The sequence below is a fragment of the Eubalaena glacialis genome, chromosome X (assembly GCF_028564815.1).
Source record: "Eubalaena glacialis isolate mEubGla1 chromosome X, mEubGla1.1.hap2.+ XY, whole genome shotgun sequence".
NCBI classification, from domain to species: domain Eukaryota; kingdom Metazoa; phylum Chordata; class Mammalia; order Artiodactyla; family Balaenidae; genus Eubalaena; species Eubalaena glacialis.
Window position 1 is genome coordinate 30,034,503 of NC_083736.1, and position 17,490 is coordinate 30,051,992.

The 17,490-nt window shown below is 36.4% G+C and overlaps 1 protein-coding gene across 1 annotated transcript in view; it reads right to left on the reverse strand.

The window, feature by feature from the left end:
* The window catches only part of DMD (dystrophin), a 1,714,964-nt gene that overhangs the window by 1,517,052 nt on the left and 180,422 nt on the right, over positions 1-17,490 (reverse strand). The window contains exons 5-6 of the mRNA XM_061178407.1: positions 14,856-15,044; positions 13,756-13,937 (exon numbers count right to left, since the gene is read on the reverse strand). Coding sequence (XP_061034390.1) covers positions 13,756-13,937; positions 14,856-15,044 — 371 coding nt within the window. The remainder of the gene's footprint in view (positions 1-13,755; positions 13,938-14,855; positions 15,045-17,490) is intronic.

A 17,490-nucleotide genomic window follows, 5' to 3' on the forward strand; every position in this document is an offset into this window, starting at 1 on the left:
TAGGGAGGGTGGGAGGGAGGGAGATGCAAGAGGGAAGAGATATGGCAACATATGTATATGTGTAACTGATTCACTTTGTTGTAAAGCAGAAGCTAGCACACCATTGTAAAGCAATTATACTTCAATAAAGATGTTTAAAAAAAAAAAAATCTTTACAAGAAATTTCCATTAGTCAGCATGTTTAAACATACAAAATACACACATAACTGAGAGTGTTTTAAAATAATTTAGATTATACAATTTACCATTACACCTTTAACCTTATAGAGACACATGTCCCCTGAGGCACACTGTAATCAGAAGTCTATGAGAACAAGCTTTCATTTATCAAACACAAGAAGTAGATGTTTTATTTTTATGGGAAACAACATAGATGAAGCATCCATTTAAGTGGAAGCAAAAACTCAAAGTTGCTAGTTTAAGTCTCTTAGACAATGAACAACATCCTGACATTGCAAGGTATATAAATCTTTTACTTTATTGGTTTAGTCTATCCCTTGAGAACTGACTTGATAATAAGATTTCATGAGAATTGGCTGCAATATCATTCCTTGTGTTTGTTGTTTTTCCTGCCCCGTTTGTTGTTACATTGAGCTAAAAATCTCACAATGTATAAACTAAAGAAAAAATCCCATATTATTACTTATACTTGAAGAAATGTTTCAAGTCTAACACACGTGTTAGTGTTAATAAGGGATTTCATTTAAAAATATCATTTAAGTTTTTTTTTTTTTTTTTTTTTTTTTTACTTTTGGACAGACGTTTCATTCAACAAATATTCACTGAGTTCTGTATCTGTGCTGGAAACTCCTGTTTGTTAGGAACAGACAAAAGAAAATATCCTTATATTCAAGTAGCTTAGAGACTTTTATGGAAATTCATACATCAACAATTATAATAGTACAAGGAAATCATTATAATTAGATTTATATATATTCAGAGGAGACATAAAAGCAGCTCCAAGTTGACCTGGGATCATTATGAATGGTGTCATTATACAACACATAGCCTGAGATTTGGGACTTAAAAAACTGAGTCATACACTTATTAAATGTAAAATTATTGAGTACTTAGATATTATGAATGGAGAGGTGAGAAAGACCCACACAGCCCCTTACAGTCACAGATCTTACATTCTGAGGATGGGGGCCACAGATAATATATAGCTCATTAGGCCATTAGTTAATTGTAATTGTGATCATGCTATGAAATGAGAGTAACTGAACTGAGTCTGTGAGGTAAGGAAAGGCTTTTCTGAAGCACTAATATTTGAATAACTCTAAAGTCTGAAGTAAGAGGAAGTAGTTAAGAGGAAGGGGTAAACACTTTCTAAATAGAAGGAATCACCTGTGCAAACGTCCTGAGGCATCAGAAAGGACCAGGAAGGCCGATACAGCTTGATGATATAAGGTGTGGGAGAGTTATACAATGTCATACCCTACACTAATCCATGGGTTCTGGGAAATTTCTTGAGCTCTGCCTGAAAATCTGAAGTCTGAACCTCGAATAATCTTTTATGTTTAATAGTGGTTTCATCTTATAAACCTGGATTCAGAGACTAACCAATAAGAATGGATATACCAATAAGCACTTTGTCAGGTACTGCATCTTTTATAGGTGGAATGTAGGAATGTGTAATTGAAGGTTCTTGGAGAAGGGGCCGGCATAACTGGGTGGCAGATGGTGTATGGGGACACTCGGTGTGCAGCCTGTGTGGTTCAATATTTTAATGACTGGTACAATTACATCAGTGCTTCCCAGACAAATAGATCCCTGCTTTTCCTCTCTAGACCAATGGTTCTCAAAGTGTGGTTCCTGAACCAATAGCATCATCCTATCCCCTTGGGGGATGTCTTAGTGCACGCGCATGAGTGTGTGTACACACACACAGAGCTTATGTGTGTGTATACATATATATTTATATATAGTGTGTATATATATATAGGATTTTAATGTATATATGAAATCATATAGCTTAGGATGAAAATTAAGTAAAAATTAAGTAAAAAAATGATTATTTTAAGGGAAAGTATTTAATGTATAATGATAAAGACAAGTACAGAAATGGAAGAAATTGTGAAGGTGGAGCATGATTAACTTGTCTTTGAAAAACACTCAATAATTACATTTGGTCCTCATTATCACCTAATGAGGTAGCTAATACTGTTGTTATTTTATTTCTGAGGACACTGTAACTTGGAAAGGTTAAAGAACTTGCCCAATGTGTCTCACAGACATGTTAAGTCTGTATATAAATGGTAAACTGTGACCCAAGTCTGTGCTCTTAACCTTGAATTATTTTCCTTCTTCATGGATAAAATGTTGTATTAGGTTGGGTCATATGAAGTTGCTGGTACTTGAGGTTTTTATTCCATGAAAATGACAATTTCATTTTGTTCAACCTAAAATACTATTAACATGAGAAAGTCAGTCCACATTTCCAACTAACATTCTCAAGATGCAAATAAATTAGGGAAATTTATCAAATTCATAACATAAAAATCTACCACCCACAGGCAAGGAAAGAGTTTGCATTTTTCTTGGTTCCAATTTATGGTTTTCAAGCGGTCATTTAGACAGGGACATAAAATCAAAAGGAGAATGGAGCATAAATATGACTGGCACTTGAGAGAGGAGGTAGGAGAATTGTAATAAAACAGCTCCAGACAGGAGATGGTCCTGACGAAGTCTAGAGGCAGAAGGATGCAGGATATGATACTACGAACTGCTGCAGCCAACCTCCAATTGTAAAAAGCATAGGTGGACAGAGGGAGACTAGCAAAACCAATACACTGAAAGAAGCTGGGACTCTGATGGTACAACTGAGTCACAGACTTTAATGGTCTCGAGTCACCCCACCTGTAAATTTATTGTAATAAGATAATAGATATCCTTATGGTTTTAACCATTGCTTCCCAAACTTTAATGTGCATATGACTCACGTGGTAAGTACGTCTTATTACGGATTCTAAGTCAGTGGGTCTGAGAAGAGGGCTGAGATTCTTCATTTCTAACAGACGCCCAGGGGATGCCAATGCTGCTGGTGCACGGATCACACTTTAAGGAGCAATGCTACAAACCACTTTGAGTTGGGCTATTTGTTAGTTACAGTAAAAGGCATCTTAAGGTATACCGTTTTTCTCCAATAATTTTATTGGAGATCTGTCTCTCACCTCACACCCACTGCAGGAACATTAGCTTCCTTAACATGAAAGAAATCAATGCAAACATAGGATCTGCTTTACAGAGATGCTGTTGGACCCTGGGAAAGCATTTATTCCCTAACCAGTACTGTCCAGTAGAATTTTCTACAATAATGTAAATGTTGTAGATCTGCGCTCTCCAATACTGTAGCCACTACAGCCATGAGTGGTTATTGTGCACTTGAGATATGGCTAGTGTGACTGAGAAACTGAAATTTTACCTATACTTAACTATAATAATTTAATTTCACAATTAAATAGCTACATGTGGCTACTGGCTACAGTATTAGTACAACTCTAAACCAACAGATAGTTGGACTTACAACAGCAAAAAATCCTTATTTGAAGTCTTTACCATACCATTTCTTTATGCCATGCAATATTTATAAGAAATGATATTCTGAGTTAAGGAATCTAGCAATAAATATGAACAGCAATTTTTGATATTTCCATTCTCTAGACACAAACTTATAAATGCCAAAATTGTACATGTTTTTATTAATTTCAGCCTATATTTGATACTCTTAAGAGTGTTTCTTGGGCTTTATGGTAATACATTATAAAAAAGATGTAAAAATACTTACAAAAAATTAATCATGTATGTAAGAGTACAGACTTTATAAATCCTAGGGGATTACAGTTAAAAATTACAAAATTACCAAGAACGGTAAACTCTTTAGGAAGACAAGTTCTCAAGCCCAATTTCCTAGACTTCATAATTATTTGTTTATATGCAATTCTTAAATGAGAAATACAACTAACAGAAGAAGGTAAAGTATTATTGTGAATTTCTAGATTACAAAAGAATCACCAGCAATGTTCAATTAACATGATATAAATTCACAATACAATCCCATGATTTAAGTTGTCAATAAAACATATATTTGGCCAGTGTGAATTAGAGAAACTGAATTAACAAGACATTTTTAATTTTAAACTACATGCCATTTAGTAACTAAAATCACACTGATAAAAACTAAAATTAATTTATTCACTTATTCAAACTATTGGCTTGAAAATCTTAGCAAAATGGTTTTAATGAATAGATTATAGAGTTCTGATTTTACCTCAGGAATTGCTTACATGCAACCAGATGCTCCCAGAATGCTGACATATGCTTAAATGTGTAGCTATATAAACCCTATAAACCCCCGTATATGGGTTTTTATTTCATTTACTCTATTAATAAAGTGGTCATTGAAGGTGATGTTTAAGTCCAGTTTTTATTCAAATTATCACATAAAGGTGAATTAGTGGAATTTATCTCTAGCCAGGTGATTCCAATGAACACCCAGGGTTGAAAATGATTGTATTGGTTCTCAGGACTCAGGCATAATTTTTACATCAGCCCTGGGATGCTCACAAGTGGCAAATGTTTTGGCAGCTGACCCCAGGCAGCATGGCCACAGCAGGAACCAGAGGCATGGAGATAATATGGACGTAGGTTTATGGTGCATAAAAATGTCTTTACCCAATTATTTATAAACTAATAATACTTTATAAGTAGTACGTAATCTATTAAATGGTAATTCTGACCTTGCACAATTTGGGACTTATAAATAAAATTTTATTTGTGAATAACAAATTATATTCATCATTTGTCAGACAATAAAGGTATTACTGTAATTAATCCTAATGATGCAGGAACTGATATTAGCCCCGATTTTCCGATGGGGGAACAAAGGTTTACCTGAGTCAAAAGGCAAGCAAGGGGAGGTGGGAAAGTGGGAATCAGGTATTGTGGCCCTGGGGTCTGCTTCACCATTATGCTATATTACCTGTACTAATGATACTTTTTTAGAGATAACTTTTATATCTATTCCTCATTTCATTTATGTCAGTGATTATCAAGAAGGAAAAATAGAAGAAAAAAGAAGGTCATTTACTGGGATTTTCTAGATTTTTGTCATTAATAGATAATTTTACTCTTTCTTCTCACCAAAACAAGGGGACATTATGAGGTTTACGTTAATGACAGAAACCACCATACACTTTGAGACCCGGTTCCCGTCAAACATATGGTGACAAAGTAAAATGAATGACCAGACATTTTAAACATTTATAATGTTTCACTAAATGTAAGAATCAGAAAATCTGATATATTCCAGGCAAAAAAAGCAAACATTGCTTTAAAATAGAAAAACAATATTGATAAATTCAAGAAAAGTTTCAGTCACATATGTACAAATACATAAAGGGTTTCTGTTGTCCGGCAGTAATGAATGGGCCATAAAAAGCACATCAGTATTTTTCAGCTCTCAAGGTTTAGAACATTTATCAAAGGTCACTGAATGCCCTGTGAAACATAAGGCTTAAAACTAAGAATCCAATAAAGTAATGACCCCCAAATGCATAAGACTTTCACCATCACTGTCACCTCTACTTGACCACCTTTACTGTCACTACCTCCACCACCAATTTCTGCCAGTTCCCATACTAAATTTCTTAAAGTCTATCACCAGAATCTGTGCAGGTGCTTAATCCCTCCTGCTCCCCTGTACCTCCTTGCCTCAAAAAGGCCATCCTCTTTCCTCCAAGTCCTAACCACACCTTAAAAGACCCAGCTGCAAAGCCTGACACTGGACAGTGGTCTTCTGTCTCTAAATCTTAGGCACTAGTATAGTAGGAGTTTCCATTGGAGAACGAAGTGAGGCAACGGTCTAACAGAATCATATGAAGAGTTTCTTTTTTTTCCCCAAAACAAATGTGTCCATCCTCTTCTCTACAACACCACCACTCCCACCAATCGGTACACTGACATCTTGGGCCAGGGAAGAAAGCAAGGAGAACAGGTCAGGCACATTTTTCGAAAGCTCCCACTAATTCTCACACTTACCATTCTATTATACCCTGCAACCTGGTCGTGGAGGCCACAGTTTTTATTCTACAGCCTCACAATAAATATTTTAGAAAGAACTCACCTGCAAAGTTTCTCTTCCAACAACAGAAATGAAACTTTAGATCCTCCCTCAAAATCAAACGTGTATTAGTATTTATTTTTCCACTGAATGGAGTATGAAAAACAGTATTGTGTTCAAAAAGGACTCTGTGAAACAAAAATGCATCACTGTATTTTTCTTTTTTTGGATTGTATTGGGATTTACTGAATTAACAAATGAGTTCCAGGAATGTCTGTCTTCTTATTTGCCCAGTATCTCTGAGTAAAGAGGAGGCCCATGTGGTCCTGGCTCACCCATATCCTGAGGATGATGTTGGTAAACCAGCTTAAGGTGTGGAGGGTCACTTATTGGGGCCCCAACTTGAGCCATTCCTGGGTCCTGATTTCTGCCACCTCACCTCCAAAAGGGAGCTCTGTCACATGAAGCACCTAGCAATCCCCCAAGACTAAAGTAGCCATGAATGGGGCCACTTTCCCAGTGACCACAGAGAAGCAAGGGCCAGGGGATGATGCTACCTCAGCCACTTCTCTCAACTGGAATGGAAGAGGGGCATACATCACGTAGGACTACCGGGGGTTTTTATAATAAATCTCAAAAGTGAACTAGTGTTTAATGTCTCTGAGAACAAAATCAAACCAAACTTTCCTTCCCACTTGGATTTTGATGCTATTTTATTCCTCCATCCATATAGCTTAACAACAGTTTAATTACTGAGATTCTTCAACTATCCAGAGCAATATTAAAGTTCAAAATGCAAACAAATTCATTTGCATTTTGACAGCATAAATTCAAAATAGTAACAGTAAAATAATAAAGAAGCTGCATGGCTGGATGCAATAGATTCTTGTGGCAAATACACCATGGCAACACTCAATTCAATCTTCCTGATTAAATACTTACAAAGTGGGTGAAGAAACTCTCAGATGTCATCACAAACCAAAGATGACTCTTAAATACGATTGGAAGTCTGTTTAAATTATCTCTAGTAAAAATGGGGTATGTTGACACTCTAAGATCATATTAATTTATGCAATAGAAACCCACTCTCAACTTCAAAAATTATGTCACTATATAAAATCTGGCATACCCTAGACATATGATAAATATTTCTTGAATGCATAAATCATATCACTTATCAATCAGCCATAAGACGATATAGTACAAAAATGTATACACTTTTCCAATCAGAAATACCAGAATTAAGATTATAAAAACGTCAACTTCCATTAAATCTGCTCCTGTTGAGACAGTCCACTGATTTAATTTGAATCAGTTTTCTAGCCATAAATGAGAATAGCAACACTTTACCTGACACATTGTTTCTCAAACATGCCGAGCTCACTCCTGCCTTGGGATCTTGCCATTTGCTTCCCTTTGGCACAGCTATTGGCATGGCTGTTCCCTCCCTTCGTTTAGGCCTCTTCTCAAATATTACCTCATCAGGGAGGCCTTCCCAAACTGACCACGTACCCACAGTAACACAACGTTTCACTCTCTAAATCTATCCCCTGCCTTTTTTCCCCCTTTTCATCATTTAATGCCATCTGCTATGATATACATATTTTACATATTTTTTAATTGTCTGTCTCCTCCCACGAACAAGGCATGCTCAATAAGAGAGGGATTTAGTCTGTTCTGTCCACTGATATTTCCCCAGTATCTAAAACAGTGCAGGGAACACAGGAGGTAAGAATTGTTAGTTAGACGGATGAATGAATGATTGAGCTTAATTTTCTAATTATCATTATTTATCTTTCTGAAAAAGCAGTGTTCCAAAAAATGCTACTCTCGACTCTCATTTCTCTGAATTCCAGAGATTTGGCTTTCCTATTTATAATTTAAACTATGAGAGTCACATACTTTATATTATCAGAACAAGTTGTGTCCACATTTTTTTTTTTTGGCCATACCACGTGGCTTGTGGGATTTTAGCTCCCCGACCAGGGACTGAACCCTGGCCCTCACCCTCTGTCCACATTTTAACTGTGTGTTGTTTACAGAAAAGATTGTCATGGCCGGCCATATCGATTTAAACCTGATCAACTTACTGTACGTTAATAACTGCTCCTTATTAGGCCAATAATGAATTGTCAATACTCTCACATTGTCTCTATTGTATATTCTTTCACAAGAATCTTGCTATTCCATGTCAACATTTGTGGACTGAACGTGACATCACCAGCACCATTTTTGGAGCTTCTGAGAAAGTAGTTAATATGTTTGGCCCACGTCAGTTGATAGAAAAATCGGGTGCTTAGGAATCACCTGAGCTCTTGTAAAATTACAGATTCTGATTCTGTTGCATGAGGGCTGAGATTCTGCATTTTTGACTACGTCTCAGGTGATGTTGTTGCTAGTGGTTCCTGAACCACCTTGATCTGCAAGGAATTCTTATTTTAACATGATTAGAAGAAAAAAATGTATTAATGAAACCATGATATAAAATGACAAGTGAGTCTAAGATTACACACTGTTAAAAAGTTCACTGCAACAAATTCATTTAACAGATTAGAACTACTTAAGAAATTAATTCATTTATTCATCCATTCATTCAGATATTCACATGTGCAATATGTTAGTCACTTCACTTGGGAGAAAACAACCCATCCATTTGTTCAGCAACTCTTTTGCTCTATTCACTCTCACATATGTTATCTCATTTCCAGGTTGGAACAGACATTTGAAAGAGAGAGAGAGAAAAAAAAAAAAAAGATGAGCCAGCGTTGTTAGACATATTTTTCTCTCCAGCCAAAGTGTTGATGGTGATTCACAATTATTTCCCATGTTATGGCTTGTATTTTCACCCAGAGGCTATTCATATCTCTCCTCCTGCTGATGTAAACCAGAACATAACTTCACTTGGCCTCCTTACTGACTTACCTTCATTTGTTTTTCCCTCACCATCACAAAGGTTTTAGTTTCCCCCTGCATGTCCTAACCACAATTATCAGAGAAGTTGATGGAACTTGCTGTGCTTATCTTTATGAGTCCTTGTAGAAATGTCAGTAAATCTCTTTTGCTCTCTGCAGGTTGCATTTTTCAATCAAATTAATTAGCTTATTCATAGAGAAGAAAATCTTCTGTTGTCCCTACGCCAGTAGTCCTCTTGTACTTCCACAGAGGGAAGTTTTGTCTTTTTCTTCTCTCTCCCTCACCTCCCACCACCCAAAGGGTATTCTGCAGCATAAAAATGAAACAAAACAAAAATCATTTTGCCTACTCTTCTGAAGGTTTCCAGCTCGAGCATGTCAACAGATACTGTCTTGTCTTAATTATTTTATTGTAATTATGCAATCAATGGCACTTAGTTCTTTCATTTCAATCTCATAAACATTGTTAAAGATTGGTAATTGACCAACAGCAGCATGTTTATGTCAAGGTAGTGTGTGGCTAGAGATATCTTAACAAATTTCTTTATTATATGAGCCTTTGCTTCATTATCAATTCATGTCCACGAAAATATCAGAATTGAAGAGGAAAGAAATTAATAAGGAAAGAATCAAATGAGAATAGAATAAAACGGAGGAAGAAAGGAAGAAGCATCTACATATTTATGTTTTTACTTACATTCCTTTGCAAGGAATATTTTTAAATGTTTCAGTAATAAAATTATAACTTCAAACGCAATTTTTATCACACTGCTCATGTTCCCTTGCCCCACAGAAAACATCCACAAACAAATCCTTTGGGGAAAAAATGAGCAAGGCAATTAGAACAGGCTGGAGGAAAAAAAGAGCAAAAAATATATATGAGGCATAGTTATACAGTATGGTTAAAATAATTAACCCACGGCTAGTCATCTTATTTATAATGATGATAATTCTTTACATTTCGTAATAACTTTGCATTCACAATCTACTTTTCATACCCTATCCTGGCCAGTATCTTTTAGAGGTGTGCCAGGTTCTGTGGAACTGCCACTGTTCCAGAAATCAGTAACTGAGGACCACAGAGGGAAAGTATGTCGCCCAGTTCACATAAATAGGTGTTTGAGAAAGGGAGACCTTATCCCTTAGGCAAATTAGAGTAGATTTAGCATAAGTTGGAAATCAGAGCATTTTGTTACCTCTGTATTTTTAAAATTTCCTGTTTTGTTTGATAATTGTTAACGGTTTGTGGGATAAACAGCATGTCCTAGATACAACCTGTATAAAGGTAGCATCTGTATGTATGAGGCAAGGATGCCTATTTCCAGAGGAAAAAAAAAATCTTGACTGTTAGAACGGCAAAAAAGAAAATAAACACAGCAGGAATGGTTTATAAATTAATGACTGGGCTAAGATAGTAGAATACATGCATGTATTATTACGACCACCTCCTGGCATAAGATACTAGCATCTCTTACCTGGGCTATGGCACTGATTATAACTGCCCTGTCTTCTTCTAGTGGTATTACCGATATTTTCTTTACCTGTTTTTCCCCTACTTAAAACCTTTTGATGGCTTTTTCTTGTACTTATGCTAGAACTCAAAGCCCTTGATTTTACCCTGACACTGCAATACACGACAAGACCCCTACTTATATTTCAACCCCATCTCATACTTCAGCTATCTAATCTTCCCTCCTGCAACTCTCCAGCCATGCTAGCCTTTTGGTTCCTCTATCAAGCCAGACTGTCCCTATTTTAGGGCTTTTGCATTGGCTGTTCCCTCTGTCCGAAGTGTACTTCCTCCTGATCTGCAAATGGTGGCTCCTTCTTGTCATTCAAATTTCAAATTAAATGGCACCGCCCCAGAAATAACATTCCTGGGTCACAAAGGCTAAATTAGCCCCTCAAACTCTATCACATTACCTTTTAATGTCTTCAAAAAACATATTCCTATCTGATATTTTTCGTGTGTGTGTGTGTGTGTGTGTTAATTTTACTGGATGTCAGACTCTCTAGAGCTTCTGGAACCTTGCCTCTTGTGTTCATTACTGTATCCCCAGTGCCTTGAAACGTAACTGATATTTTGAGGCAGTCCATTAATATTTATTAATATTTGTGTGTATATAGATAGATACAGATGTAGATAGTATTATATATATATACACACACTGTTACATATATAGTGTTATATATATATCACAATGACTATATATTGAATGTAATTTGATTACTGTTCATAGATATGTTGGTAGATAATACTTATAACTTACAAGTGTAAACATTCATAGATTTTAGTTATCAGTTTATCTGTATTCCCAGCCAATTTTTTTACTTTTGTGATAAGACAACAACTTAAGAATTCTAGCTGTCTTTGGTTATATCTCATAGGCCTAGAGAAACCTTAATTATCATTCCTCTCACCCTAAATCTATGCTTAGGCAGGGATAATGGCTTCTGACTGGGTCTATCCATACCCTATCTTTCTTTGTGGGAGCAAGCTGAAAGGTGCGGACTAATCCATTTTTTGTTTGTTAGCAATTTACTATGCCTTCCTACTCCTAAGTAGTCATATGTTTGGAAACAATAGGTAATGCTCCAAATTGAAGCTAATCATCAACATGGCCATGATAGTAGAAACTGAACAGGTAGCAATGTACTAAAGCATTAAATAAAACCTCAAATTATATTTTTTAAATACTGACAACATCCTATTGTTATAATCAGCTTTCAATTCCTCTAAAAAAATCTATCAAAAGCCAGGTCCTCCATAGTTTGCATAATGGCTTACCTCATTTAGAATTTTACGCATGAAAACCCACAAAGTTAGTGAAAGTGGTATGTGAAACTTACTGTTATTTACAAACGCACAAGAAATTTCTGAATTTGCTTGGCTTAAATAATGCTTTGTGTATGTGTATCTCAACAAATTGTCCAGACAAGTCTATGTGCTACAAGCAGTTCCGTATTAGTGTCTCATTTTAAAAACTCTATTATGTTTTAGCAAAAGCTATGCCAGCTAAGAGGCTGCCCTTACCTTCTTGCTAATCATTCTAAAAGCTTAAATACAAACCAAAGTCCCCCAAACTTCCCTAAGGACAAACTATACTTTGATGTCAATCTTAGCTCAGTGATATTGCCATTTCAGGTTTTGCATCCTCCAGCAGGATGGGGGTGAGGAAATTACACACATATGTGTGTGTACATGGTCATCCATGTATGTGTGTGTGTGCTGTCATCCATCACCTAATGGTAGATATCTCTTTAACAAGGGAATTTTTAAAAATTAACCTATTTTTAAATGTTATAATAACAGATTAAAAACTTGGGATTTTAATTTTAGGCTGAATTCACCTTTTCTCAACTCAGTCTCAAGCTGCAATTAATTAATTGTTAGTATGAATAATTAATCCCATATTGTTAGTCCTATTGAAAAAAGAGAGTGAGGAACGATGGAGGTATTTAACCTCCAGAAGAGGATGGCAAAACAGAATGCACGAAGGAAAAGAGGGTGGTGCCACTATGGGAAAGGCAGTAAAGGAGGAGGTCGGATTTTAAAGACTTTCAAATTTTACCTGAGGTTGCTCTGTTTAAGTTGCACAAACGGGTGCAAACAAAAGTTGCAACCTGAAGAATGTTGGCATATGACCACAAGTAGGAGGCTCTATATCTTATGATTTATAATGATAAATGGGTGGTATAAACTAGTTGAGCCTTGCGCATGGGGGGTGAGACTTAATAGTTATAATATGGCTATTATAATTCTCATATCTGGGGTTAGTTGCAATCGTCGAAATGATCACAGTTGGGGAAAAAGTCAACATGCACAGACTAGTATCTCCAGGTTTAGAATACCAATATTCATGAAAATTCTATCTTATATATGCTTTATTTATTCTTCCAAAATACACGAGCTTAAAAATGTGTTTTTCCCCTCTCTATTGTCACACTATAATTTAGTACTGGAATAACAATCCTCCCAGCATATCTAATGAGTTTCTTTGGTCCTATTTTAAAGGTTTTAATCTTCATAAATAATAGCTAAGTAAACTTAAGGCGCTTGGACAATTTCTTTAGCTTAATGTATTCAAATCCACAGTTGGCACTTCATTTCTTTTCATTTAAAAATAAATCTATCTTGTCTCAATAGGCTCTACATGAATACACACACCTAACAATATAAATCAAAGCGACACATTCAAAATGATGAGATCTACTTGTTACCTTTATAAGAAATATGCCATTTTCAGAAATGTCTCAAAAATTCTTTTTTGATTAAGTCAATATATATTTTTAAGATAATTCACAATCATGCAAGTACTTGAAGAAGGATTTCCAAACACAGGAGAAACTTTTTTCAAGAGAATTTCCATAAACATATGAAAAACTAATATTTTAAGAGCTTTTCCTTCAGAAGAGAAGTTTCCTGTCAACTGTACCTAATATGTGATTTTATGTGCATGATTTCCTGTGTAAACTTCACATCTTCTATATTCACATTTTAATTTTTGGAGAAAACTTGGAAAATATTAACTATGACAACAACTTTAGGAACCTTTAAAGTATAGTTCTGTGGATAGTGGTTCTTCTCTCCAATATCTCCACTTTGATTACAAAAGTGAAAACCAAAATACAACAGACATGAAAATCTAACCAAAATGCCCCCTGAAGAAGAGCTGCATACTTTAGGAAAGAACTGAGAATCCTAACTTAAACAAGAAACTGCATCAAAATAATAGTAAGATTCTAAAACTTGCTACTGTTAGAAATTAAAAACAGACTTACTTGCTTTGTTTTTCCATGCTAGCTACCCTGAGGTATTCCCATCTTGAATTTAGGAGATTCATTTGTTCTTGAACTTCAGTTTCTTCGTCTTCTGATAATTTCCCTGTCCCAATCAGCTGACTTCCCAATTGGAGAACATTGCCAACCCGTCCCTGATGGGATGTCAAATCCATCATGTACCCCTGACAAAGAAAGAAGTTGATAAGAGTTGACACTGTAGGGAAATCATTATGGTTTTGAATCTTTTTTTTCTTTTATTTTGCAATTTTAAATTTGTAGCCCATTTAAACTTTATTCCCAGTAAAAGTATTTTAATTTTTAAGAAAACTTAATACTGTTTTTAATATGAATTAAGGAAAATTACTAGCTTAGGTCACCTTCTGCAGAAGCAGACCCTGAGATCAGGACTTATGTGCTAGTGATTTATTAAGGAGGAGGTCTCAGGGGAGATCTACAAGGGAGCCAAAGAAGCAGGAAACAGGACTGGGGAGGGGAGGAAGCCAAGTAAGTGTGTCATCTCAGGAAAAGTCTCCCACTGAGGGTAGTTCAGCCTGATACCCCACAGGTACTCTGGAGTGTAAGTTCTATCTCAGCATTGACCTTGACCCAAGAGAAGGGAGTTGGCCTTTCATATTCCTATATGAGTCTTTGGCAGAATCTAATCTCAGCATCTTCAAGTGTTATTCTCCAAAGAACAACTTCCAAAGCTGGCTACTGGAATGCCAAACACATGAACGTTTATCTTGTTTCCTTCTCAAAATAAACACTAAATTATCAAAATACAAGGATCTTATAGAGTAATTGAGGAAAACAGAGAGACTTATCATAAGTCATATGCCTTGTTTCATTAATCAATGTTTTTTTTTTTAAAAAATTATTTATTTATTTATTTGGCTGCGCCAAGTCTTAGCTGTGGCCCGCAGGATCTTTTTCAGTTGCAGCATGCAGGATCTTTAGTTGCGGCATGTGATCTCTTAGTTGTGGCATGCGATCTCTCAGTTGCAGCATGTGGGATCTAGTTCCCTGACTAGGGATCGAACCCGGGAGTCTTAGCCACTGGACCACTAGGGAGATCCCCATTAATCGATGTTTTGCTTTACCTCATGAGTATGAAATTGTTCTTTCACTTCTTCTACATCATTAGAAATCTCTCCTTGTGCTTGCAATGTGTCCTCAGCTGAAAGAAGCCATGAGAGTACTTCTTCTAAAGCTGTCTGGTAACTGTCCAGGTTTACTTCAGTCTCCATCAATGAACTGCCAAATGACTTGTCTTCAGGAGCTTCCAAACGCTGAACAATAAAACAAATTGGGTGTTATACAATTAGTATCTTGGCAGACTGTTCCAGTACATTAAATGATAAATCGAATGAAATATTTAAAATGCTAGAAATGTCCACTTGCATTATCAGAGACACAAACAGCAGAAACATACAATAACGAGCCTGCATTTTAACATCCTCACAAATATACATACAAATTCTCAAATGGCAGTTGGAATCCACTTCGAATTAATATTTTATTAAAGCTCTTCTAGATTACTATAAAGAGTGAATTAGTACATCATCTCTTCATGTTGTATTTTAAATGCCATGGATTTTCATCCATAGGTAAACTTTTTTAGTTCATATTTTCAATCCTTTACATATACATTATTGGTATTATATTTACATAACTTTTGCAATAACATTAAAGGAAACATCTCTTCCCAAGAGCCCCTAATAAAATATTTCTGAAAATTCACAGACCAGAAAAGTTATCAGTATGAAAGTAAGTGGGGGAAAGGTAAAATTTAAAAAGAAATAACCTCATTCACACATCTGAAATTTCTAACAGTATAACGACTTCTGTGAGTTAAGCTTTTATTTCCAGAAGGCCATGGTTTAAATAACAAGACATTATCTTAGGCAAAGCAAAATATGAAGTATTTGCTACCAGATTTATTTAGCAGGATGTTAACTGAGATTCCCAACAGTTGTCTTGTAATTTCTCCTTGGATCCTAAAGCTGAGAACAATGGTAACAAAGTGTTCATAATTCTAAAGAGAAGATCCAGGCCACCTATGAAGGAATTGCTAAGAAGGGACCACAAAACTGTCCCACCACCCTTAATCCACTGCCTAGCTCAAAGGTGTGTAAGAGGAAACAAGGAGACTGGAGAAATCTGGTGAGAAAGGATTCCCCTGGAGTGCGATGCACGTCCATACCTTCCACCACCTCAAGCCAAGTAATGGAGACCTCAAGAGAATCACCTGTAGAGCTGACAGTAGCTTCTAGGATGGAATATTGACCTCTAAACCTGGCTGTGTATTTGCAGAGATTCAGGAGCTATGGGACCAGTACTACCAAGTGATGGGAGAGAGCTCTTGGGATAAGCTATGTGCCTGCTGATTTAACCTGAAGGCAATTATCAACAGCAAAAATTTGAACAAATAAGAAAATCTGCATAAATTTTTCTTTAGGCCAACTGCACTCATGGCAGGTTGCTGGGCTTTAGAAATCCTGAGAAGGACCACACTCAAGAGGGTTTCCTGCTGAGGTAAGGGACACAGGCAAATAGTTGAAGTAGTCAGAGCAAAAATATTGGAGAAATATTTGGAGACAAATCTTCTGAACACCCTATAAAGAGAGCAAGCAAGCACTGGGCCCTAACAAACAGGATTTTGCAAAGGAAACAAATGGCATTGTAGAACAACCAGAAGCTACTTGGGGTGGGGGGGGGCAGGGTTCATGACCTAGAGAAAAATTCATCCTTTTGATGGTTCTTCCCTGCCATGCCTGCCTTGAATTTCCAGTCCCCAGCAATTCTGGGCCTTATCCCACTGAGCTGCTAGCACCAATTTAATTGTGCTCTTCTGATAAATGCTCCAATTTTGAAACTTTAATATGATAAATTTCTCTATTAAGTCCTTTAGGATGAAAAAGCATAGTGGCAGTCTTTGGTGTAATATTTTTATCAAATGATGCACTCTTAATCTATTTCTAGAGAACTGGCAGAAATATGTCATCCTGTTAAGTCAAAATCACCCAACTGCAGTATCTCAAACAGAGCATAAATGCCCCAAGAGGGCTAGTCGCATTGGCCCTTCCCAAGGTCAAGGCAAGTTCTGAAGGTCTGAGGGGTTAGAACAAGTTTCATGGTGTATCCCTTCTCTCTACCCCTAAATACTATAAATAATAAATATAAAAGTCATCATTAAGAGGAAAAAAGTCACAAAAACGTAGCCTGGGAGATGTGTGTAGACAGAACCAGCTTCATGGTTGGGCAACCTGAGCAGTTTTACGGTGCCCAAGACTCAGAACGACCCCTTGCTTGTTTTATCTGCTTTTTGACATTGCCGTCTTAAAATTCTTAATAATTTTATCTTTGAACTTGGGTTTTGTAAGTGAAGTCCAATGGGGTGATGAAGTATGCACGTGAGCAGAGGAGATAAGTGCAATAGGTGTGTTTGCCCCATTTGCATATAGTGTTTCTGATGTCCCGTGAGCCTAGAATTCTGGTGGACCCCATGACATGTGGGAGTTGAGCAGACTCAAAGTGAGCGGAAGGTAACTATGACTGAATGAGAGGGGCATTGACAGCCCCAGGAAGTCATGCTTTCTGTTTGAACAGGAACTTGCTTCCAATGCAGAAAGAAGGCAATCCTAAGAAAACATGAACAATCAAAGAACCCTATCATATCCTTTCTTACTCGTATTTCTTTCCTGTATTAGCCAACCATTTATGCTGAAACTGACG